At 44.2% G+C, this 26,930-nt stretch overlaps 1 protein-coding gene across 3 annotated transcripts in view; it reads right to left on the bottom strand.

Annotated features, from left to right (window-relative positions):
* LOC135368310 (frequenin-1-like) overlaps positions 1 to 23,310 on the bottom strand; it is a 209,234-nt gene extending 185,924 nt beyond the window's left edge. The window contains exons 1-2 of one of the 3 annotated variants that reach the window (XM_064601499.1): positions 23,228 to 23,310; positions 17,581 to 17,677 (exon numbers count right to left, since the gene is read on the bottom strand). In XM_064601499.1, coding sequence (XP_064457569.1) covers positions 17,581 to 17,677; positions 23,228 to 23,260 — 130 coding nt within the window. In that variant the 5' untranslated portion in view covers positions 23,261 to 23,310. Of the gene's footprint in view, positions 1 to 17,580; positions 17,678 to 17,968; positions 17,989 to 18,235; positions 18,257 to 23,227 lie in introns of those variants that run through there. The other 2 variants (XM_064601500.1, XM_064601501.1) reach the window with 2 other exon arrangements.
* Positions 23,311 to 26,930: the final 3,620 nt, after the last annotated feature.

Below are 26,930 nucleotides of genomic sequence, written 5' to 3'. Positions count from 1 at the left end.
GAGAAAGTGAAGTCGTGGTTTCTTATCCGCAATCACTACCATTCACTCCTCTCGTGCAGACGTGAACTGACTGGCTCAATAATCAGCTAACGTAGACGATTTTACACCTTCAAAGTTCGACTTCAAGCAAACGAGCATCACACACCGTATCTGGTCATCCCTGTCGAGAGCTGAGTTTTTTTTCTTCTTCTTCTCGTCGGAGAGAAGGAGAATTCAAGAGGTGTCTCGTCAGCTCCAGCTTGCTCCTGCACAAAGAAGCTTTCTACCACCTCTAGTACGTGACCGTTGTAGTGTCCCTCCGACTGTGCCATTTGCAGTCGCAGCGCGAATGCCGATCCATTGAGTGCAACGGGACACAAACGTCGAGTTCTAAATGCGCCTTGGTGCTGACTGCAGCTGTTGGTATCTCCGCCGATCCTGCCGTTTAGATGCGAAATACTTTGTATACATACAGGCTAATACATGCCCCTACGATGAAACTCCACAATCATCATCTTCAAAATAAAGCTGTTGTGTCATGATTTGATGAAAGAGTGAAAGGAGGGTGAGTGAGAGTGAGAGGCTGGTTTGTCGTCCCTTCAGAAGACGCACCCCGAAAGTCGCTGGAGAGGCATGTTAGCTTATCTCAATTGGTAGAACCCTGGACCGGTAATCCAGAAGATGTGGGTTCGATCCCTACAGCTGGCTAACCTTTTCAGTGACTTTCATCGTTGATTTCTTAGGCAATTTGAGGCTTTGTTTGTATCTGTCCCTTCTATGTTTGTTCCAGCCTCAGAACATCAGTTTCTTTCTTGTTTCATGATTTATCCACATGACGCGGATATTTCTTGACATTGGACAGGGTCCATTGAGTATTGTGCCAGCTTTATGCGTTGGACCCTCACTGTTTAGGCGGTGTACTCTGGATGTGCTGACATCATTTCTTGCGGATATCGTGGCGGGTAAAGTATTTTCACGCTTTGCGTTTGGGTTCTTTTTCGTTACGTACCTTTAAGTCTTTTTTTGTACTTCTAACTAATCAGAGTCCCTGTTCAGTTATTCTTACTGCTACTTTTCGATTCTTACTGCCCCTTTACCTTAGTACGCGGCTTTAGGCGCTCTGAAGATTAAGCGTAGGAAATTTGAAATGCGCTAATCGCAAGATTCTTTTGAACAAGTATTAGTGAAAAATTAGACCCTGAATACCTGGTGCAAAGCCGGCTCTTTGAAGATCATCATAAGCACATCACCGGACCTATCACACGAACACGTTACAGTTTCGAAAACCAAGGCCCAGCGAAAAATGCGGAGTCAGTCACTGGAAACCGCGGCTATGTGATGCAGCCCATTCTATAGCTGGTACTACCCCCCCCCCACACACACACACAGAATCCCTTCTACCACGTTCGTGAGCCACTGTCCAAAGCCAGGCTCTACAAGTTTTTCTCCTCTTATTTTTGTTTTTTTATTTCTTTATTTATTATATTATTTTCATTGCAGCGATACCCTGTAAAGCGTGCTTTGCCGGCCTTGCTGCTGCAACGTAGGAGAAGCCTCCCTTGTAGGAGCTTCGTTGGACTTCTTTCAACACGCAAGCTATTCGACATTTGAAGCAGAGGCTTGTGAGCACAATACGCTGAGTAACGAAGCTTGTTTTCCTTCTACAGCCCCTTACGTGCAGCTAATGGTAGACAGATCCCGAGTTTCGTCATCTTCAAGCTTCTGCCGCCTCAGCTGTGTTGCAAGAAAGTGCAATTACAGCCGTACTTTCGTGATCAATCACGCGAGTGCTTCCTCTTCGTTTTTCCTCTCATGCTTTAAAGCCAGTCTGCGCCGAATGCCGGTCCTTTTACCCGATCACGGTGTAAACAGTGAAGTTGGTCATTGAAAGCAACATGGCACTACCTATCCGTTGAAATAATGCAGGTACTGCACGAAGTATTATTTCCTGTGGTACGGGTACGTCTCAATGTTAAGCCGTTATTCTAGTATTGTAACCGAAATCTTAACGCAATTTCTCTTCAAAATTAAGTTTTTTACGCTGTTTTGATGTAAAACATGTACCTTGTTCACGTTTTTACTCATACTTGTTGACGGCTGGACCTGTTAACTCGCGTTTTTTTTTTCCTTTCTTTTCCAGTCCTCCTTCGGCATGTGGCTAAAAATATGAGACGTTACAAACGTGACTAGAGTTTCAATCACTCTTGCAGCATTAGAGAAATACTTGTAAAACAAACCATAAAAGGCAACTGATCTTGAACCGATATGAAGGTGTTCTCGGCGGGATTTTTTCACTTGCCTGATCGGTGACACGTGACTGCTCCCGTGACCCGTACCAAATCGCATTGTTCGCGGTTACTCCCAAATGAACTGTTAGTACGGAGGCACCCCATAGAGAATACTGTCAGTGTGCTCTAGGTTTAACCGAAAATGCGATTTCGTGCCTCCCATAGAAATGTGTGCGGAATTTCAATTGCATCCACGATGCCTCAGACTTCTTTCTTCGTTATTTTTTTATGAATGTCTGACAATGCGAAAATAATGTGATAGCACCATGGCGTCAGGGTGGATTACGTTCATCCATGCTCTCTTGCCGTATTGTCGATTATGTGGTTTGTGTGGCGTCAAGTGCAAGGAACGTTTCCGTCGTTTACGTGCAAATGAGCCGCTGTCCACAGTGCTTTGCCCGTGTAAAAAAATGAAGCAGAAGCCAGCGGTAAGTACTACATAAGCAGGACGACATTAAGGTTTACCCGCAACTAAGCAAAAGCACACAACTTCGAACATTTTCCCAACTAATGAAGAATGAGCTAATTAAGAAGAAGCTTAGGGGGCAAAACCAGCTCACGTCTTCCCCTTTTTTTTTCACTTTCTTTTTTTTTTCTTTTTGTTTTTTTTTTTTATCTATACAAAGGTACCAGGATAGCCATACACCAAGATATTTTTCCTTGCATAAGTGCTTTTATAACGACTCCCGCGTTTTTCTTTTTTTTTTCCTGCGCTTATGCGGCTATACAGTCACTGTTTCTGACAGACTTTTGCTTATAACGAACCGCCGCTTAACGAACTGCCGTTTCGAATTTTTCTCAGTCCGGTTGACTTCGTTATAACGAGGTCACTCGTTTCGCCATTCCACACCGATAATCTGTTTTGTGAAACCAAGTTTCATGCAACAAAAGATTGAAACGTGCCTCAGGTGTTCTTGACGTAGATTTTATACGTCGCTCCGATCGTTTAAGTGGATGACACGTGAGAAATTTCATGTAACGCTTTGGTGTTTACGGAATCGATACATGACTAACTTAAGTAAATTAATGTAATTGATGCAATTTTAGGCGCGATTAAGTAATCGAGTAAATGAACTAAATTAAATTCAAGGTCGCCAAAGTAAATTCCACGCCCAAAACTCGCGCACCACGCCGAAGGAGAAGGCTCCTTTGTTGTTGCTTCTACATGCTGTCAAGCTCATCCACCGTCTCTCAGCTCTCGTCATTACCATCCCCATAGTCATCATTATTAAAAGCTTCGTTTTCGAACTGCTACAGCTTGGTGGAGGTGTTCGTATCTTCCCCTCTTAAAAGCCACTTAAAATCTGGAGCTCCGTATCAGATATCATATATATATATATATATATATATATATAATCAGCAAGACAGCTGGGACGAGCTTCTGCCACACCTTGTTTTCGCCTACAACACTGGTATGCAGTCAACAACATAGTACGCCCCCATTCTATCCGCTGTACGAACGCGAACCGATTCACAATATATTAGCGAGCTTTAGAAGATCGTAGGTAGGGGTTCCGAGATTTCGGCATTTATTCTTGAGGGGTGTTTTTCGGCATTTATATGTGTTTGTCAAGTTCGGATAGTTCTGGCATTTTAAAACGTTTGCGCTCCAAAATTGAGGCCGAAAAATCGGCCAATTTTCAACCCGAAAAGACGACTCCTGACCTAGGCACTCAGGGTTGTCACTACTGGTTCACCAATGACATGTACAGGCATGGCTCATGGAAGAAGGGCAGCTTACGGGGACACCTTCCTTTGTTGTAGGGTTCCACGTGCACTTGAACCCCCTTGATCCACAGATGAATGTGTTACAGGTGAGGGTCTTTCCCTGAACCAGAGGCTAGCGTCCCCGCAGGGCGGTATTCCCCGCATTCCACCTGGTAACGAGGTTAAATAAAACGAAAATTGATGCCCCGGAGGAAAAAAAATGCAATCTGGTCCCGGCATCCTCGACATGCAGCATCACATGCAAGAGTACACTCTTAAAAATGAACTTCACCGCATAGCACGCTTCTAGCCAACCATCATCTGGAATGATATCGTTATCTGCCCTGATTTGTTGAAAACGGGAGGCGTACGCCTTTTTGTGACAATTATGAACAGCATAAGTGTCACAAAAAAGGCGTACGCCTACAGTTTTCGACAAATCAGGGCAGATAACGATATCATTTGAGATGATGGTTGGCTAGGGGCGTGCTATGCGGTGAAGTTCATTTTTAAGAGTGTATAATTCGGAGTTTTTCAGAATATGCAGACTTTTTAAAAAAATATTCGGCGTAAATTGGCATTTTTCGGTAAACGCCGAAAACGCGGAACCCTAACCGTAAGGTACTCGTGTTAACGGTTCCGAAAACAGAAGCCAATCTCGTTAGAGTCTCTTTAAATAGCAGACATCACGTCGCACGTACTTGATTTGAGAGCCTCTTTTATCGCATCGTTTGCGTAGAGTGCTTCCGATCTGCCAGAACTCCCTAACGTGCGCTACAGAAGTCATAAAAAGCGTTGTGCCTCCTCTGCAATAGGCTCGTTCTTCTAAATTAATCTGTAGTACCTCTGCTTGCAATGAAGAGGACATATTCTTTTTTTTTTATTGCAGCGCGACTAGTTATTACTAAAACTTTGATTTTTTATCGTACTTAATGTAATCTATAAGTCATACTTGTGAAGCGAATAATCACATCCGGACCATTCGTTATATTTGACTGGTTATATCACAATCGAAAAACAGAACTTCACCGCATTGCACACTGTGCGCCAACCATAGCCACGAATGGTACACTCTTAAAAATGAACTTCACCGCATAGCACGCTCCTAGCCAACCATTATCTCGAATGATATCGTTATCTGTCATGATTTGTTGAAAACGGGAGGCGTACGTCTTTTCTGTGACAATTATGAACAGCATAAGTGTCACAGAAAAGGCGTACGCCTCCCGTTTTCATCAAATCAGGGCCGATAACGATATCATTCGAGATGATGGTTGGCTAGGAGCGTGCTATGCGGTGAAGTTCATTTTTAAGAGTGTAGGATCATCGCTTTTGAGTCGAAGAGAGAGAGGAGGCGTAAACCTTTGTGTGTCAATTTGGATATACCAGGTGTTTCAGTTAAATCCCCGGGCTAAATAATTCGCGAACGGGTACACCAATCGAAGAACTTTCTTTTTTACAAGTATCTATTCGAATCCGCCTACAAGCTGCGTACCATGTGAATGAGTGGGAGGAGCTGATTATTAAAATAAATATTCAAATGAGTTGCGTGAAAAATCATAACTTCTAAAGCAAGACGCTGTCGGCATTAAAATGATTATTACCCCTTTTGGGAACTTCAGAGGACACCTTTTAGAGAAAAATCTGCCACCGAAGCTGGTCTTTTGTTGCAGTAATTAATTGGTTTCTGTTTAAATAATTTTGTCGCGGCTGGTCGCGGTGAAGCGCAAAAGGACGCTCTTTCACTCCCCTATCCACGAATGAATTACGTCCTTACACCAATGATTTACACCAATGAATTACGTTCTTTTGCGCTTCGCCGCGACCAGCCGCGACAAAAATACGTAAACCGAAACCAATGAATTACTGCAACAAATGACCCGCTTCGGTGGCAGATTTTTCTCTAAAAGGTGTCCACTGAAGGTCCCAAAAGGGGTAGTGCCCATTATAACGTCGACGGCGCCCTGCTTTAGAAGTTACGTTTTCTCACGTAACTCATTTGAATTTTTATTTAAATAATGAACGCCTCTCACTCATTCACACGGTGCGCAACTTGTAGGTGGTATCTGACAGACACGTGTAAAAAAGAAAGTTATTAGATTGGTGCACCCGTTCGCGAATTATTTAGCCCGGGGATTTAACTGAAACACCCTGTATAAGAATTGACACGAGGTGGTGGTGGCGGAACTGAGGCCCTGCACTCTTAAAAATGAACTTCACCGCATAGCGCGCTCCTAGCCAACCATGGTCTCGAATGATATCGTTATCTTCCCGGATTTGTTGAAAACGGGAGGCGTACGCCTTTTTTGTGACACTTATGGTGTTCATTCGAGATGATGGTTGGCTAGGAGCGTGCTATACGGTGAAGTTCATTTTTAAGAGTGTATTCTCGTCAATGTCATCGACTTCGATTACTTTGTGTCTCGACTGCCGTTGGTCGTTACGTGAAGGCGTGAGGAACAGAAATGAATGTCACGCGCCCTCAACCGATAGCGCCGCCCCTTTTCAACACCACCACCGATAGTCGAGGCCTTGATCCTGCAATCTTCTTGATCAAGTGCACTCTTAAAGCAGAGGGGGGGGGGGGGTGATGGCAGGATAGGCTCGCCGTTGTTGGCCATGGTCTCGAATGACATATCGTTCTCTTCTGATTTACTGGAAACGGGAGGCGTACGCCATTTTTGTGACAATTACGCACTGCATAAATGTAAAAAAAAAAAGGCGTACGCCTCCCGTTTACAATAAATCAGGGGAGAGAACGATGTCATCCGAGATGGTGGTTAGCTAGCAGCGTGCTATGCGGTATTACGGCTAAATAAAACTCGATTTTCACCCCGATTTTCATAAACCCCGAAACATACAACCCGTCTACAGGGTGTCCCAGAAAACGTGTCATTGAATTATAATAAAAAAAACTACGCCACCTAGAATCATGCGGTCAAGAGCATTTGTTCTTATTAGGTTTTTGCCACCTCCTAATGTGAATTTCATGTACTCCATGTTTAATTAGGTAAATATTTGCGAACTCAACTCGGAAATTTGCCAAGCTTTTTTACCCCACCAATATGAAGAGCGTGCCGAATTCACTCAAATTCATGATAATTCACAGTGATATTCACGAGCTATCCCATCCGAAAAAATAGCCAAATATCATACTTTTCGGAGCACCGGACCATAGCGCGCGTTGACTTTTTGAGCGCAATCGCTCTTAGTGCGACGAAAGGAGGTTCGGAAGCCAGCCCACAGAGTGATAGTAGAAAAAGTGACAGTTCCTAAAATTGGGAGAGGGAAAGCATTATCCCAGCGAAAGTCGGACGTGATAAGCCGTGCCTGTTTTATCTCTTTCTGCGATGTCGGGGAGGGCTGGGTTTCCAACCTCCTTTCGTCGGACTGACAAAGATTGCGCTGAAAAATTCATCGTGCGCTATTCTATGCGACCTCCGTAGAGCATGATGTTCGGCTATTTTTTTTCGATGGGATAGCTCCTGAATATCCCTGTCAATAATCATTAATTTGACTAAATCAAACACGCTCTTCGCATTGGTGGGGTAAAAAAGTGACATTTACTAGGCAAATTTCCGACTTAAGGTCGCAAAAATTTACATAATTAAGCTTACGTTACACGACATTCACATGAGGAGGTGGCAAAAACCCAGTAAGAACAAATACCGTTGACCGCATGACTCTAGGTGGTGTAGTTTTTTTATTATAATTCAATGACACGTTTTCTGGGACACCCTGTATACCCATACCTAATGTCACACATTGGAAACTGTCTTGTGATACATAGCTTCCGCTACTATAAGTTCGAGCAGCAAAGGCAAGGATTACCAGCGACCATATAGTATCACAAAAAGTGATCATGAAATGCCTAAAGAATATATATAACATCTATTGCGTTATTCATTCAATATATAGAATTAATTATTCGTTTCTTGTCCGCAGTCTATACGATAATCCACACATTTAGATTACTAATATTAACTACCGTAATACACAACAACATTAATACATTTACGTTTATGAGGCACTTTACCCCTTCACATTTCCGGCGCACGTATTTGACCAGGAACGTGCAGAGAGCATTTCAATCAATACGTCGATATCACATTAGCCTACGTGTACCAGATCAACGACATTAGCAGCCCAAGAACAATTAGTACCACTGCTTTGTTTTCCCATGCCCGTTAGCTGAGCCTGAAAGGGATGAATTATGTAAAAAAAGGTACAAGGTGGCGGCTCTCTACTTAAATTTCCCATTTAGCTGGTCTTTTGCTAAGTGAGGCCTACATGGCCGTATTTTTTTCTTTACTATCGTCATCACCATCATGGTTATTTCGTTTTATATTGATGCCCCATACCACCCAATGTCGCCGATGACTTGGGATACGAATGAATTTCGTATGACGTACAAAAACAACAACTATTACAAAACCGAAAGAAAAAAAAAAACGATAAACACACACAAAATGTCCAGACACGCATCCATTTACTTTCGGAAAAGAAATTATTGACAGAAAAGCTCATTTGTACATGACACGCAAATGGGTTACACGTTTGGAATTGGTCACGATAACATCTTACAGCGAGGCCAGATGCGTGATGCTATCTGATCGACTACACTCGGACATCACACGAATACGATACGATAAGGGTGCTGCGCGCGAGATAACAGAGGAAGGGAGCGGCACGCAAGATGGTAAAAGGTAATACGCTGCGACGGTGCGTCTCTGCGCATGAGAGAAAGAAAAGATTGGAGAAGCACGCGGGGCAAAGCGTCTGTCCACTCAAGCCCCGTTTACAACTCGACAGGAGCGGGTTGAGATGAACGGTGGAGTTAATTCGCTCATGTAAACGCTGTTGGGTCCAGCTGACTCTGCGTTGAGTCAACTCAAGTTGAGTCAATCCGACAACAAGGGGTGGATTGATGTGCTCGACACGACGGCCGAAGTGCATGTAAACGCTGTCGGGTAGAGTTCGCAGGACGCGAGGAACTGTCGGATCGAGTACAGCCATCGCTCTACGGTACATCGCTAGGCGGCGGCAGGCAGAAGCAGGAACCGGAAGACGCTCTCACTACGCTGGCAGCTCGACTCGACGCGGGGCGTCGCTGCGATCGTCTCCCGTTAATGCGGGCTAATGAAAACAGGGTCGGGTCGAGTTCAACTCGACTCGACGGTCAACTCGATCCGCCCTGTCCAGTTCATATAAACGCGGCTTCAGAAATCAGCAATAAGGGGACATTCACAAGCGGGCCACAACACTACGGTGAAAAAGATAAGCAACGTGGACCTCACGTGCAGTTGTTGTTGTACCTTACTACACTTAAAAATGAACTTCACCGCATAGCACGCTCCTAGCCAACCATCATCTCGAATGATATCGTTGTATGCCCTGATTTGTTGAAAACTGGAGGCGTACGCCATTCTGTGACACTTATGCTATTCATAATTGTCACAGAAAAAGGCGTACGCCTCCCGTATTCAACAAACCAGGGCAGATAACGATATCATTTGAGATGACGATTGGCTAGGAGCGTGCTGTGCGGTGAAGTTCATTTTTAAGAGTGTAGAGAGCGATCCAATGAGATCGTTCTACGTGCACGAGGGGAAAGGGAAAAGCTGAGGCACTGCGCGAAAGGCTGACCTACTTTCATAGCGTATGGGAGTGCATTTACGCGTACGTTGTGTCAGCCTATTACGGCAAGCAAGAGAGTCTACTAAAGAGGCATTGTTACCTATAACAGCTTTCTGCTGTGTTCGCTTTTATTGTGTTTGTTGTTGTTTCCCGTGTTCAATTTATATGCTGTTGTTGTTGCACAAGGCCAGATAGATATGAGCATGCATAACGTGAGATGCTGCTGAGCAAATACAGCTGATCCTTTGAACATCGTACCAAGACCACCATCCAGATACAGCTGCCGATGCCTCTCTCAGGTTAAAGGAGTAATCAGGTGACATTTAACATCGCAATCGAAATCAATCCTGCCTCGTCTGTCAAGCTGTCCACCAGGAGTCACCACGCAAAATATTTTCGCTCCGAGGTGCGTTATAGCTGTGCAATCGAATTTATAAAAAAAAAAACAGTCGGAAGAAGCAGCCGCGGACGGCCGACACGATGCTCTTGTGACGTGGAGAAGACTCCCTTGTTTCTTTGTTGTTGTTGTTGTTGTTTTTTTTTTTTTTTTGCAGTTCACGCGCCGCTTACACATGCTCGAGCTGTGCCGCTGTACGTCACTGGTCACGTGAGGGGAGTAGCATACGTCACGACGTCCTCTTGTTCTGCAATGCGCTCTTTTCACGAGGAGACGAATTTTTCAGAGGTGTACGGAACAGAGCCCTCGCGCTCGCTCTGTAGGTCACCTGCGCTCATTGTGCTTTCGCATGAACTCATTTTATTCGTTAGAGAACACTCTGCACCGAAAAACGGAAAATATTTTGTGGGTCACCTCACTGCTCCTTTAAGGTAATATTTTACTTGATATCACCATCATCTTTAGTATTCCGTTTTATATCGATGCTCCCCACCAATGTGGCGCCAATGACTTGGAATACGGACAAATTTCTACGACGTACAACACAAGAACTGTATCAGAACCACAATAAAAACAGGCTCAAAAATGTGTGTCTAGACACGGATCCATTTACTTTGGGGAAAGGAATTATTGATAGAAACGCTCATTCGTGCATGACACGCAAATGGGTAACGCGTTTGGCATGGGTCACGATAACATCTTATATAGCGAGGCCAGGTACGTGATACTATCTAAGGGACGCACGTACATACATATATACAAAGAGACGATAATGACATGGGGCTGAGTATCTAAACGACAACGCTCATCACGTACATACTATGCTATACGACAAGTCCCAAGCAGCACGACATGCTGGCGCAATATTGGACCAATATTGGCAATGTCGGCATTGGTATGCACCGGTATTGCCAATATTGGTGTTCCCAATATTGGCAATGTTGGTGGGTATTCGTATTGGTATCGGTATCCCAACATCGGTCCAATATAGGGCCAACATGTTGTGCTGCATAGGGTGCGATGCGCGGGCCAATGGTGGACGGCAGCGGCACGCAAGACATTCGAACGAGTTTATACTTGGAAGCAGGTGTAATATTGCCTATTACGCAGCAGCTTTCTGTTCTACGAGGCAAAATATGTTCACGCATGATGTAAGATACAGCTGCGGACGCCTGTCTGACGTATAGTGTTCCCCTAAAGCAGGGGGCCTCAAACTCAGATCGCGCCGCCGGCTGCGTTGATCTTAGACTCCATCGCGGAGGGCCGTTACAGAAAAGAATTGAGCGTTATTACCATAAAATACCCGCAAAACTAAGAACAGAAGCGGTGTTCTTATTGTGGAGCCAGACGGTGCGCATATAATTCATATAGCTGAAAGACTTCACTAGACGTACCCAGAGAAATAAGCTGCTTTCCTATACGAGGTATTCGAGAAAAAAATGGAAAACGGAGTTGAGAAGAATACGTGTTTTTTTGCATACGGCTGTGTCTGTGCTTTAGACCACTGAATGTTTTTCCTTTTCTTTTTTGTGCACTGTATTGCCATTATTGCTTGCGGTCCCAAGTTATGAATAATAAATGGAAGGAAGAACGAGAGAGACAAGGATGGCAGGCTTGGCTGGGTTTTATCGACGTTGGGGGGTTTGAGACTTGCCGCACTAATATGACAGGTAGAGGATTAAAATACAGTGGCTCTTGTGCGTAGGTGTTACCTTTTAACTTACGCGGAAGACGCCAGGAGTGACTGCTGCTTGTCCGAGGTTGAGAGATCCAATTTTATTTCCACAATGAGTTTTATTTTATCCACACTTCTTTTGCTCATGAACTTCAGTCAGTCTAAGTTGCGGTCACAGCCACCTGATATTTATCTTCGAGCGCAACTTTTAACCACCACATCGGTAAGACAGAACCCCCCCCCCCCCCCCCATCATCCCCACGTAGAGTTGTCGGTGCTTGGCAGCAGAGAGTACGTGTATCTCTGGCAAGCATGGGCAGCACTATACGCTCTGCAAGAACGATGCTTCAAAATCTGCTTCCATTGCTAATTTTGCGCTAAAACTTTTTTACCAGCGCAACTTCATTCTGTTACGCTGTTAAAGGCCCCCCGGGCTGGAAGAATATCTAACAGCGAGTGGCATGCAGGCTGCATGTTTGAGACATCGACACTTAAGCTTCCATACACTGTAAAAAGCTGAGCTTCACCGCATAGGACGCTCTGCGCCAACCACTGCCTCGAATGATAGGGTTATTGCTTCTGATTCCAACAGAGAGTGGGACGTACGCCTTTTTGTGTCACTTTAGATATATGATAATTAGAGAGCGGATTTTTAGGGACTAACTGAGGAGCGCACTTGACGCACTGAAGGTCGCCTGGCCTAGAACGATTTATGCGACGACGAGCGCTACCTGTTAGTGCCTAAAAACACGCTCTCTAATGATAACGGACACAAAAAGGCGTACGCCTCCCTCTCTCCTCGAATCAGAAGCGATAATCCTATCATTCGTAGCGGTGAAGTTCTGTTTTTAGAGTGCACGGCTTATTACTCCTACTCTGCCCTGCACTCTTAAAAAGAGCTTCCCCACATAGTATGCTAAAGGCCAGCCATTGTGCAGGATGATACCGTTTTATCCCACGTTTTCTACTAAAAACGCGTAGCATTTCACATAACTTCTTGTGACAATTCACGTAACTGCGTAAGTGTCACAAAAACGCACTCTAAAAACAGAGCTTCGCCGCATAGCACGCTGTTAGCCAACTATCATCCCGAATCATAACGTTCTCTCCCTTGATTTGATGAAAACAGGGGGGCGTACGCCACTTTTTGTGGCAATTATGAACTGCATAAAATCAAGTGAAAGAAGGATGTCACTCGGGATGATGGTTGGCTAGGAGCGTGCTATGTGGTGAAGTTGTGGAGAATGCCAGAATGCTGTTCAAGATAGGCTCTAGAGGTGACGCCTGCTGTGGCCACTGTCAACAACCCGAAACAATCGAACACATCCTGCGAGACTGCCGAGCATACCATTCTGCGCGCGAAACACATCTCCCTCGCTCCACCTCGGGCTCGCTAGCAGACATCCTCTACCCCGCTGGTTCTTCTGCCGAACGTTCCGCCAAAGCAAGAAACTCATTCTCTTCCTGCTGAAGACAGGCCTTGCTGATCGACCCATCTGATACTGTACTCTCCCCGATGAACTCGTGCACCTCACCGTATCCCCATCCTTCAACCTCCTCTATCCTCCATCCGTCCGTCCTTCCTTTGTGTTTTGTTTTGCTATGCGTTTTCCTTTTCTTTTTTTGGCTATAGTCGTGACGACGCCCACTTCTGTGTGGCCAACAACGGCGAGCCTATCCTGCCATCACCCCCCCCCCCCCCCCCTGTGGAGAATGCCGAGCATACCATTCGGCGCACGAAGCCCACCTTCCTCACTCCAGCTCTGGCACGCTAGCGGACATCCTCTATACCCCAGTGGTTCTTACTCTGAACGTTCCGCTAAAGCAAGAAGCCGTGTTCTTTTTCCGCAGAAGGCGGGTCTCTCACAACGACCCCTCTAGCTCTTTGCACTCCCCCGACGAAGTCACGCACCCTCTAGGCATCTCCACCCTTCATCCTCCATCCGTTTTTCTTTTGTCTTCTTTGTTTCTTTCTTTATTTGCTTCTTTTTTTTTTTTTTCTACACGCGTACCAGAAGTGGCTGTTGGCCACTTGACTGGCCATTCTGACGCATTGATGAGGAATTAGAAATTATATTCCGTTCGCTTCACCACCCCTCCCTTTCCAGTTTACGTGCGATATGTAACCACATGACACAACACAAGAAGAACCCCTGGAGAAAAATTGTGCATTACGCAAACCCCTATACGACTGAAAGTTGATCACGCACCACGACCCGCTGTTCAAAGCGCGTGAGACTCTGAATTGCTCGCTTACACGTGTTATGCCTAGAGATATATATTTCGACGATTGCATATCATGAAACAGTGGTGAAGAGCACGCTAACCAGCAGGTATTCAAGCAGTACTATACGAGGACACTTCTGAGTACTTGTGCTCACCTTCAACTGCATTTCAAATTGTGTGCTTTCTAACTCTATTTGAAGTAGATTTCTCCAGTACTGTCCCGTCAAGCAGTCAAGCAACCAGTTGGCTGCCCAAAAATGACAAATATCGATAAATAATTTGTGTGTTGTCAGGGCAGATGGACATAAAAGTATTTTGCGAATGCACAGCTGCTTGACATGCAAATTATGCCATTTGTTTTCACATCTGTTCACATTCACGAGTAAGATATGCCAATCAAAGTTTACATCCCCACCTTTTATCACCACCGAACGATGAAACGTGAAGCGATACAAACTATAGCTTTTTCAAATGTACTTGATAAGTACTCTGTGGTACTTTGCCTATAGTACTTCGTACTTTACGTACGAAATTACTAGGCGAAGTATTACGAACATTTACGCACGAAATATGAAATGTAAATATATTTGAGGTATTCGCTTTTCTGGTGACTGAACTGCAAACAACCTAGTCTGTCAGGTTATAACAAAACGTTAGCTATGTTAATTATTACGACAATTTTAACAAATGTTAATTGTGAGAAAACATCGTACGCCCCGCTTTCCCCTCAAGTCAGAAACGATAAAACGCAGTCATGAAACGGAACTTCACGACAGTCCTACACTCTAAAAAATGAACTTCACCGCATAGCACGCTCCTAGCCAACCATTATCTCGAATGATATCGTTATCTGCCCTGATTTGTTGAAAACGGGAGGCGTACGCCTTTTTGTGACACTTATGCTGTTCATAATTGTCACAAAAAAGGCGTACGCCTCACGTTTTCAACAAATCAGGGCAGATAACGAGATCATTCGAGATGATGGTTGGCTAGGAGCGTGCTATGCGGTGAAGTTCATTTTTAAGAGTGTACACTCTAAAAAAAAAAACTGAACTTCACCGCATAGCGCGCCCCTAGCCAAACATCAACCCCTGATTTATCGAAAACGGGAGGCGTACGCCTTTTTGTCACACATATTCAGAAATGTTAATTGTCCCACAAAGGCATACATCCTGCGCTTTCCACAAATCAAGAGTGATACAGGTATCACTCTGTAGAATGGTTGGCCCTCAGCGTGCTACGTGGTGAAGCTTTGTTTTAAGAGCGTACACTCTAAAAACTGAACTTCACCGCATAGCACGCTCTGCGCAAACCAATGCCACGAATGATAGGGTTGTCGCTTCTGATACGATGAGAGAGGGAGGCGTACGCCTTTTTTTGTCAATTATCGTACATCCAAATTGACGCCTCCCCCTCTCTTTGAAACCGAAGCGATAACCCTATCATTCGTGGCAATGGTTGGCACAGAGCGTGCTATGCGGTGAAGCTCAGTTTTTAGAACGTACCCTGGGCACGGGCAGCATGTCGCCACACACATAGGCAGACTCACCTTACACGTGTAAATCTACTCCCAATTAATTATTATTCACGACATAATGCGCTTTGAACGTACCGTAATTCGGAATGATATCGCCTTCTTTCCCGATTTGCTGAAAATATAAAGTGTACAACTTTTTGTACTTATTTGAATTTTTTCTGAAAAGGTTTTATTCACAGTGATTACTTAAGGTTTACACACGAAAATCAATCGCCGACTATATACACGAGGGTGGCATGCCTATATGCCGTGAAAACGACCTTTCCCCTTGTATTCCTTTCCCTTTCACTGTGCACGTTTGCAAGCACTGAAGTTATGCCATTCTTGCTAGAAAGTTAACAGTTTCACCTGGGAGTTCTCAACCTCGACTATGTTGACACAAGTCCACGCAGACGAAAACGCTGACTCACCCGTCATCAGCAACTGTCTTATTTGTCTTATGAGCCACAAAATTAGTGAGCCCATCTTCCTTATCTTTTAGCCTACCACTCCCTATATCCTTAATTTACTGATTTGCTTATTTGAATATACATTTAGTTTAAAGGGACATTGTAGCGCAAGAAATTCTCCTCGCTGAACGAAGGATGCGGTTACCTTGACACAAGAAGAACGGGATGTATGGTGCGCCATTTATGCGAGAATTTATGAATTTACGCCCTCCCTCTCCTCCTCAAGAAGGCCGACAATTCCCAGCGAGCTCTTATTGGTCTCCTCAAACATCTAATCATGTCCAATCGTCGCGGGAAATCGTTCGAGGAGACCATTCGGAGGACTCTCCGCATTGTCACGTTTCTCGACACCGAGAAGGAAAGCGTCAAAAGCTTTGCACTCAATATGTAGCGCACCTTTAACTGATACAAAAGGGGCGTGCACTTCAGATTTGCAACCAATTAGAGGAGAGGACAATGTAATTCGATACGATGGTTGGTTAAGAGCGTTTTATGAGGTGACGTTCCGTTTTCCCCCCTACATCACCCCCCACAACCCCCCCCCCGTTCCGTTTTCTTTTAAAATGTGGTAGCAGGACCTAATTGTGAATGCAGGACCTCAAATAGTAGAATTGCGCTAAATAAAGTAGCTGCAGTTCTCAGCACCCATTGAATGAATAGACCATTTACTGCTGCGAGGTTTTACTGCACGTAGATTTACTGCATCGGATTGAGCGTTACGACCCATCAAGAGGAGGTGTAACAACCGTGCAACGAGAGCTCGGTTTTGCCTGCATTTGTCTTTGATCTCTCACTGGTACGTTTATAGTCGTAATAGTCGAAACTTCATCTATTATTGACAACTAACCGCGACTACTCACTACTCGCGTGTTGCGTACAAAAACGTGACAACTGGTAAAACTATAATTAAAGATCATTTGATTCCTTCAGTCGTATACCCTTGCACGTGTCTTTTGATCAGACTGTGTAAATTGCACACTATATTCGCTGACACCACTTCGGAAGCTGCCCAGCTATGGTTGCAAAAGTAGACCAAGCTCGGAAGGAAAGTTTCACAACGCCATGCGCTTACTCTATAACTAGCAGAAGTTAGTAAAAGAGACGTTCGTGAAAAAACATTATCATTGAATTTTCACGAAACATTCACGAATATTTTCCTGTCAAAAGTGACATCAATCAACTTAAACAGCATTCAAAACGGACGCTCCACTCTAAAAACAGGGCTTCACCACATAACAAGCTCAAGGGCGACCAGCGCATAGAGCGACACAACTCCTGCATAGTGCGGTATCGCCCTTGGTTTAAAGAGAGCGTAGCGTACGCTTTTGTGTGACTGTTAACATCAATGCCAAGCGTTCCAAACAGTCGTACGCTCGGATTTTCAAAAGAGAGAAAGGTGTCTTAGCTGTGTGAGCCCGCTATGTGGCGAAGTTCTTGTTTTTGTTTGTTTGTTTGTTTTTTAGAGTGTTGTAACGCGAAATGGGATCTTTTCGCGAGTCTGAGACGCTGTAAGTTAATGACACAATACTGACTATTATACTCTAACATATCCGCGCACATTTTTTGTTTAAAAGTTGCTTGTCACTATTTCATAATGCCTTTTGCAGTCAGCCGTAATTAATATTCCCAGTGCAACTTTTGTGAACTGACATCTTAGAGAGAGAGAAAAAAAAAGGTGTACTTACAGTAGGTCGACTCTTCGAGTTCTTTGATCTCATCCTTACTGAGCTTGCTGGCCCTTTTACCCATGATTCCGAGGAAGATACCCGCACGTTCCATTTCCTACGGGACAGCAGAGAATGGCATCAGGGCAGGGGCAATGGGGGCAAACACATCGCGCTACATCCATGCCCCGGTACACGGGGCCCTGCTCCAAACGCACTTCGCGATCACCGGGGCACGCTCACTGCCGTGCGACAACCGTACATGCGACCCTCCCTCCCGAAACAGGGGCCCGCTGTGGGCCCGCGTTTCCATAGCAACCGGCGAGATCTGTTCCCACCGTTACTGATTGCCTCCAGCGACATCTCTCCGGGGGTACATGAATCACGGACGCGCGAAATCTTGACACACCTATGCCTGCACGTTCGTCGAAAGGTTGTCTATAGGGTTTTAAGATGCTGCCATGAAACGCTCGTTGCGAATCAATCATAATAATAAACGATTCAATGCGGGGCGCTCGTGTTGATGGTAGTGCCGTTACTTCAGAGCTGTCTGCTTGCCGATGTCTAGCTCGTCTGCTTTGCAAAGCAAGGCGGGCGCGAAATGCACAAACACTGCCGACGAAGTTTGTGAGAGGACGCGTGACGATTGAAGGTGGCTGAAAATGCAGATTCGTACCTCGTCTTCTTTGCAACGCCACGTCGGTCATTAAATGCACAAACAGTACCTACCAGTGTCTGGAGACACTTTGACTTCTTCCACATCAGCGCTTCCAACCTCAGGGACGCCGGTTCGCTGTCACGCCTACCCATTCGCCTATCACGGCTAACGGGGATGAAGAGGTTAAGGCGGACTCATGCGGTCTAGTTAACGTTCGCTTCCGGTTGGCTGCACCGTCCCAAAATTGTTTTCTTCGCTTTACTTCCGTAATCGGCGCCACCGTGCACAACATGATAGCAAACGACAAAGCCATTATTTTCATTCGCAGGGATCTGGAAAACTGCAGAAAGCTTGTCGCATTTGCGGATTCCAATCAATTCCCCGACTGTTACTATAGGGAATGACATCATTTTGGCCCAAATATCGCGGGCGGACGGGCCGAGAGAAGCGATTTTGTTGCATCTGCCATTGACTCCCATGTATCGAAAATTTGACAAACTTTAATTCGCCAAAAATCAGTGGATCGCGTTAGGCGTTCAAAAATGTGTCATTCTCTAGCTAAAATCGAGGAGAACACGCCTCTACCTGTTTCGTGTAGAAATTTAGCGAGGTTTACGAAAACCCTGCGAACAACAATTCCCCGTAGACTTCTTAAGAAGTGAGTTCATTATATTTATTTAGTAATACTACTCCGCACCGAAAGGTGCTACAGTAGGAGTGCTCACGCACGACAGGGAGCATGGACAAAGCACATCATTATAAAAGCTCAGAAATTCAGAATAAAAGTAAGAGCCTATTTGGGCTCGCCATACATCATGCTCAAAAGCTTGACAATGTGTCACATTCAATTATGTTTTGCGGAAGAGAATTCCAGTGCGAAATAGCACGTGGAAAGAAAGGGTTTTTAAACACGTTGATATTACAGTATGGCTCACATAAATACTTAGTGTGCCTCAGTCGAGTTCTCCCAGGTTCTTTAAACGATAGGTAATTTTCAGCGCTTGTGTTAAGCCTTCCATTGAGCAGAAGCCAGAACACTTTCATGCTCAGCATTTCAACTCGAACAGATAATGGAGTAAGGCTTGCGTCATGTAGCAGTTGTGTGGGCGAATCGTATCTACCAAATTTATTAAAGACTAACCTAATAGCTCTTCTCTCAACCATTTCAAGTTCTTGTCTTTTTATTAGTTCTTCTGGGTACCATGCGAGTGAACAGTGCTCGATTATTGGTGTAATAAGTGTAGTGTATAGCACCAATCGAACATGGTACATGCCTTAGAGTACGACGAATTACGTTCACGTTCCTAAAAGACTTTTCGACATGTTTCCACGATAGCTTACTATCTACAATGACACCCAGATATTTGTGTTGGTCTACAAGTTGCAACTGAAAGTAACCGAAAAAGCAGTTAAATTTTATCATGTTTTTTCTTCAGCCCTATAGACATAACCACTGACCTTTTCACGTTGATGTTCATTTGCCATTCTCGGCACCATCTCTCTATACCTTGCAAAGCTGTATTTAAGACAAACTGGTCCTCTGGTGTGGATATGCATCGGTACAAACTACAGTCATCAGCAAAGAGTTTGATATTGCACGGTACTGAATCGGTTAAGTCGTTTATGTATAGAAGAAATAATAAGGGTTTTAAGACAGTTCACTGCGGGACACCTGACAGCACATTTTGCGTATTTGAACAGGTCTCTTGAAAGAAAACTAACTGTTGCCTAGACGTCAAGTATGCAGATATTCAAGACATTAACTTCTGATTTTGAAAGATATTCGAGACTTTCATTATTAGTTTTTAATGTGACACCTTATCAAATGCTTTTTCAAAATCGATAAAAATGACATCACATTGTTTTCTTTCGTTGAGACACGACGCTTAATCATGGACGGGTTCGATTAACTGCAATGTTGTAGACGACCCCTTTCTAAAACTGAACGGGTCACTGCTCAATGTTTATTTCTATCTAAGTATTCCACCATTTGTTTGAATAATAAGTGTTCCATTATCTTAGAGCATGCAGAAGTCAATGAAATGGGTCTGTAATTGCAGCAATCTGTTTTGTCTCCCGATTTGTAAACTGGTATGACTTTAGCAAGCTTCCATTCATTAGGAACGTTCCCCGACTCATAAGATTTCCTGAACAAGATTACCAGCAATGGTGCTACATAACGTCTTAAAAATGTATTATCTATATTATCGGGCCCCGGTGACTTTTTAAGATATAGTCGAAGCAACATATTCAGCATTCCGGGTTCAGATATCTCAATGTTAGGAAGAGGATCAAGCCCAATGTAATCGTGACATGGTGGGCGCAGTGTATCATCGATAGAGAATACAGAGGCAAAATAATCATTGAATCGCTCAGAAGGTAGTTTATCGGACGAGGATACTGTCTTATCCTTCTGGGGGGTAACATATCGCTAGAACTTCTGTGGTGCGCTGTTCATGAACCGAACCAGAGTTTGCTCAAAGAATTGTTTTCTAGCGCTTCTTAAGTCTTTTCTAATTTGGCTACGAAATATTGTTATCAAATCCTTGTAGTTCGCATGTTTTCGAAGACATCTTAGTTTATGTTGCTTATGCATGATGTTACGAGTGACCCAAGGTTTCTGGCTATATGTCTTTTTACGTTTTTATGGGACAAAATTATTAGAATTAGAAAAGTGCTTTCTGCCTAAATACAGGGTGTTACCCTATAAAAGTCTACCCGCGCCGGCATGCCGTGCTCGCCAATTACTCAATACAGGCGGTACAATGTGCTGACTACGTGTAAAACTCATATGGACATTCCATCATGGTAAATATCGAAGTGATTGAGCACCGTAACGCAAAGTTATAGCGCAAAATGTGAGGTTCCCGTAGTCAAAACAGCCAAGATGGCACCTCTCAGTAAGCAGACGACATCCCTTTTGGGTGTCGTCTGCCGAGTACGTCGGTATTTTTCGTTGCTCACGTTGCTTACTTCTGAGCAAAATACGACAGTTACACGAAAGCGAAATGAAAACTACAGTTCCATCCGGCTGGCAAGATATGCGACACGTCGTCTGGGGAGCAGCATGTCAAGTGCTCTTCTCAACGCCGCCATCTTGATTGTTTTGACTACGGGAATTGCACGTTTTGAGTTATAACTTCGTGCTGCGGCGCTCAATCACTTCGAAATTTACCAAGGTTAAATGTCCTGATGAGCTCTATATGAAGATCGCACAATGTGCCACCTGCATTGAGTAATTGGCGAGTACGGCATGGCGGCACTGGTATACTTTTATAGGGTAACACCCTGTAGATTCCACATGTCATCATCTGAACATGAACTCCCAAGAGCGATAAACTTATTGAACAGTTTCTCAAATTCATCTATTATGCTTACATCATCTGCTCGGTTGTAGTCAAAAACACTTATATTGTTCGTTTTGTATAGTCTTAGGACCAAGCACAATGTTGACTATTGTGATTAGATGGTCTGAGATCCCATCTACCACCTCCCAAGTGGTGTCAGAGCTCAAGTTAGTGAACGTCAAATCTAAAATTGAACCACAATTTTTACTCACCCTTGTGTTTTGCATAATTACCTGTGTCAATCCGAATTCATACGCAATGTTAATGAGAATATCGGCGCTGGAAGAATCACTACCGTAAGGGATAAGATTTACCCAGTCGACATCTGAAAGATTAAAGTCTCCACCTAGTATAATCTTTCCTCCTTTGTCAAGGTTATTGCTCATGTATCTATTAAGTGCATCCATGACAGAGGGGGGTGATCCAGGAGGACGGCACCAATATAGTAGCTGGCATTGTCAATACAGATTTTACACCAGACACTTTCAACATCGTCGAGTGTTTCTAACAAGGCATACTCAAAAATATTATTCAACAGTATTGCTACACCCCTACATTTATAACCTGTCTTTCCTGATCATGTTGCAATTCGACGGAAACACTTCAGAATCTTCAACGTCGTCAGTCAGCCATGTTTCAGTAATAATAATAACGTCTGGCCTTAGAGAAGTGCAGATTTCTTCGAATTCAAGTGTTTTATTTACTATACTTCTTGCATTTAGATTAACAACCGATAAAACACGACTGTCCAAGGTTATTAGCGGACTCCGCTTGTGCCTTGATTGTTATTTCTGCATTTCACATACAGGAAGCATTGTATTCACATTGTTTTCCATTTATGGTAAGTGTGTTATATCGTAATCTGAATTTTCCTTGTTGGTTCTTCGCAAACTCCAGTAATCGTCGTCGTTCCTTCCTTACTTTCGTGGAAAAGTCCTCGGAAATTGAGTAGTTTTTCCATTTTAGTTTATAGCCCGAAGAAATAATTTCCTCTTTACGTTTGAAAGATGAAAAGTTCGCAATAACTGGTCTATGTTTACCGTTCTGTTTTCTGTATCTCACCTCCTGCGATATGAATATCTAGTTCTTTCAAAAAAAGTCTTTAATCTTAGTTTCTGATCGTGACCAGTTTTCATTCTCATCTTCTGTTATTCCGTGTACAATCAGATTGCAACGCCTTTCACGATTTTCAATATCATTCACCTTTCCCTCTAAACGCAGTAGCTTATCTTGAGCCTCATCCGCAGAAGCTTGTAGGGCACAAATTTGTTCTTTGATATCAGTAATCGATTTCAGGTATGTCTCTATTTGCTTCATTTTTACAGCGAGGTCGCACAGAGTTCTATCCTGTTTTTCCTAGACAGCATTGATTGCGGATAGTTCATTGACATTGTCCAGCAGTCATTTTTGAGTCCATGTCTTTGATGGCATTTAGCACAGTCTTAAGGTCGGGAAGTGTTTCTGACAATGTCATTTTTGGAGTGTCAGTATTTAGGTATCTAGGACCTGGGTTTGACTCAACGTCTCCAGCACGTAGCAACAGAATAGCAGGTACATCAGAGACAACACTCAAAGCATCAATGACACTATGGGGGCATACTAGCACGACTAAAAATCTATTTCCACTGCGGATTGTTGTAGGATAGGAAGCTAAGTATCTCACCTGAATAAAAATGAGAGGAAATTTAAGCGACATGATCCCTGTCGTGCCACTATGCCCACTGAAAAGTTCCTTGCCTGGCTCGGTTAACATAGTCTGTGGCGCTGCTGTAGTTACTGACGTCATGAAGTACGCAACGCAATGGCGCACATAAGCTGAAGTCTACTTGGCTGCGTGAAGTGGTTCCGCATATCCGGTGATAGCATCAAATCCGGCTGGTTGGAATTGCTGATAACTGTAACAGGATTCCAGTACAGATGCGAGAGTGGTGGCCTGAATAAAAATCAGAGGAAATTTAAGCGACATGATCCGCCACATTAATGCCCTGAGGCTCAGGGAGTCATCAACTCCAGTTAAAGAAGGAGGAAACGAGGAAGGTTTTACAGCGAGAGCTGTGAAAGCTTCCCAGAACTGCGAGACACCAGGTTGGCTTGACCTGCGTACTCGCTGCCCTCCATTGAAGCAATGCATTCCACCCGGTTTTGTTATAATATCTGTTGACCCTGAGCTTTAGAAAGGAATTCCCACACATAGGTGCTGCTATGAGAGGTTCTTCGATGGTGTACAAGTGGAATGGAAGCGCAAGAGCGTCACAGTTTTGTTCCTGGAGGACTTGTTTTCGCCGTGTTGGCTTCATGGCGGAATGCATTCGCGTGCTTTTTTTTTCTTTTTCTTTTTCTTGTACTTGGCCACAACAATAGGTTCTCCAAAAAAATGTTCATGTGAGCCATGAAAGATGGAGTTGTCTTTTACGCTTTTCAACTTTGTGCGCAACTGTGGAATGCTCCAGTTCTGTTCACACGACAAAAGAAGTTATGACGGGCTCAGTGTGGCTTGATAAGCGTTTGTATCTTCATCCCTCAAGATGATAGCAAGATGCGGTGCGCTACGTCGTTCTGTAAGTTCATCCTCTCAAGTACGCGATGTGACATTGAATCTCCTCGGTATCGCGTTCTTGAACTGTTAATGATTCGTCCAGCTGACTATTGAATGCGGTCAGTAGAGTTGCTGGCAGTAATTGGCACTTGTAATGTGGTTTGATTTCAAATGGACATGAGATGAAAGCCTTTGGTGCAATAGAGGATTTTAAGAAGATGCGAGCGCTACCAAGCGCGCGCCGCAAAGCAGCATGGGAACTTTGAGGGACACTGCTCTGTCGCCTGCTTCGGTTATGGCTTATCCCGGCTGTTCTGCTACTGCGCACACCGGAAATGTTGTTGTTCTTCATGTACCTCCGCCTATGGCCGTCTCGTCATGCTTCACGGCGCTATACGTTCTCATGAGCAATAGGTAGCTCTCCTGCTTGATGGCAATGCACACAGGTGGCGCTTGCTTTTCTGTCTCCCTTTGTCTTTTGTCTGGTATGTAAGAATGTAAGGTAGAGTTTGTGTAAAAGGGGCTACGTTCATAGGTAGTTCTCTTGCTTGATGACAATACACCCCTTTTCTAAAAAGGTCTGTTGTAATGTACTCGTGTTCTGTGTTCTGCTGTACATCCCTTCGGCCCGTCATTCGCCACGAGCTCTTCCGCGAGTTGAGTTTGAGTTTGATTATATGTATATCTTCCGCGAGCCTACCGGAACTTTGGATCGCGCGAACCTTAAATATAACGATAACGTTCATTCATCATTCATCATCTCCCATTCATCATTAATCTCCTTGAATAACATATTTTCAGGCACACAAAGATGATCGTCTCAGGCAACGGTCCTGCGTTCCGCAGTTAAAAAAAACAACAAAAAAAGTAGTCGAAAAGTAGCAGTAGCTGAAAGAGTGAGTTCATCCCGACTTTCGTGGCGATTGGAAGTGCGCTTTAGAAGGGGCAGTAGGGCATCACAACAAGTCCCCCGCCAGAGTCCCAGCTCGCGTGCCTCAGTGGTTAGCGTGCTGGCCATGTCACGTCGAAACTGGGAGGTACCCGGGTTCGAATCCCGGTGCCGGCTGTGCTGTCTGGGGCTTTGCCTGGATTTTCCTCAGACGCTTTTCAGACATATGCCGGCACAGTTGCCTTAGAAGTCCGTTCCAGGACGCAGATTCCCCAGGGCTCTAGACGTGACGTTGCCCATCTCTGTGAGGCCGACAACGGCGAGCCCGTTCACCATCACCACCACCACCCCGCACTACACTCTTAGAAATGAACTTCACCACATAGCACGCTCCTAGCCAACCATCATCCCGAATGACAACGTTCTCGCCCCTGATTTGTTGAAAACGGGAGGAGGAGCCTATTTTGTGCCGTGCATAATGGTAAAAAAATAGGCTCCTCCTCCCGTTTTCAACACATCTAGGGCGAGAACGTTGTAATTCGGGGTGATGATTGGCTAGGTGCGTGCTATGTGGTGAAGTTCATTTTTAAGAGTGTAGGAGTGTATGCCAACATGCTTATTAATGCTCTTTGCAAACTTGCTTGGTGGCGGTAGGCAAGCGATTAACCTTTAACCAATTAATTACTGACAGCGTTGGACATGTTCATGGAAAAGCTATACATGTTATTTTTCTCTCTCTAAATGTTTCATTACGGAGGTGATCTCACACGGGTAGACTCTTCCCGAGGAACTCAAACTCCCGGAAAAAGCGTACTAAACATGGATGGGAGGCGTACGCCTTTTTTGTGACACTTATGCTGTTCATAATTGTCACAAGAAAGGCGTACGTCTCCCGTTTTCAACAAATCACGGCAGATAACGATATCATTCGAGATGATGGTTGGCTAGGAGCGTGCTATGCAGTGAAGTTCATTTTTAAGAGCGTACACTCTTAAAAATGAACTTCACCGCATAGCACGCTCCTAGCCAACCATCATCTCGAATGATATCGTTATATCTGCCCTGATTTGCTGAAAACGGTAGGCGTACGCCTTTTCTGTGACACTTATGCTGTTCATAATTGTCACACAAAAGGCGTACGTCTCCCGTTTTCAACAAATCACGGCAGATAACGATATCATTCCAGATGATGGTTGGCTAGGAGCGTGCTATGCGGTGAAGTTCATTTTTAAGAGCGTACATTTCATAATTTGGAAGACGTGTAGAACACAGAAAAAAAGTGAGATAACGATGAAGCAGAATTTCTTTTTGTCATTCCATTTAGTTACTTGTTAATCAGGCAGACTGATGAGACGATCTTCCTCAATTTCACTAACTAAATAAAGTTAAGCGCAATTGAATAGTTAGGAATATAATTTGCGTTATTCTGTGAATTTCCTAACTTTTTACCTCACATTTGCGAAGCACACACAGGTATGTACACCATACTGCGCAATATTGGCTACGAAGCTTTTCCGACATACAATCAGTTGCAAAACTAATGTGAGCGTGTTGATAGCACATTTAAAACTGTGTCTTGCAGCTTTCTTGTTCGGACCAGATAAACAAAGCGTCGTGCCTCTTGTAACAGGAATACGAAAATATATCGGAAACACAATGAGATATCAATATAGTCATTCATTGCACGCCAAACGTACCGCCGACTTTGCTTTCAGGTGTTGTGCCTCAGGTGAAGCATTTCTGGCGAGATAGAATTACCTAAGCTTACACGGGTTGCCCGAACGCGGTCTAGTAGTTATTTTCTCATATTACATACGTTACACTGTAGGTATATGTGCCACACAAAATGAATAAATAATAACATTATCCTGGAGTCAGTGTATACGCCAACATGCTTATTAATGTTCTTTGCACACTTGCTTGGTGGCGGTACACAGGCGA

Source organism: Ornithodoros turicata, chromosome 9 (genome assembly GCF_037126465.1).
Source record: "Ornithodoros turicata isolate Travis chromosome 9, ASM3712646v1, whole genome shotgun sequence".
Taxonomy (NCBI): Eukaryota; Metazoa; Arthropoda; class Arachnida; order Ixodida; family Argasidae; genus Ornithodoros; species Ornithodoros turicata.
Note: the sequence above shows the minus strand (reverse complement) of the source record. Positions and strands in the feature narration are given on the sequence as shown.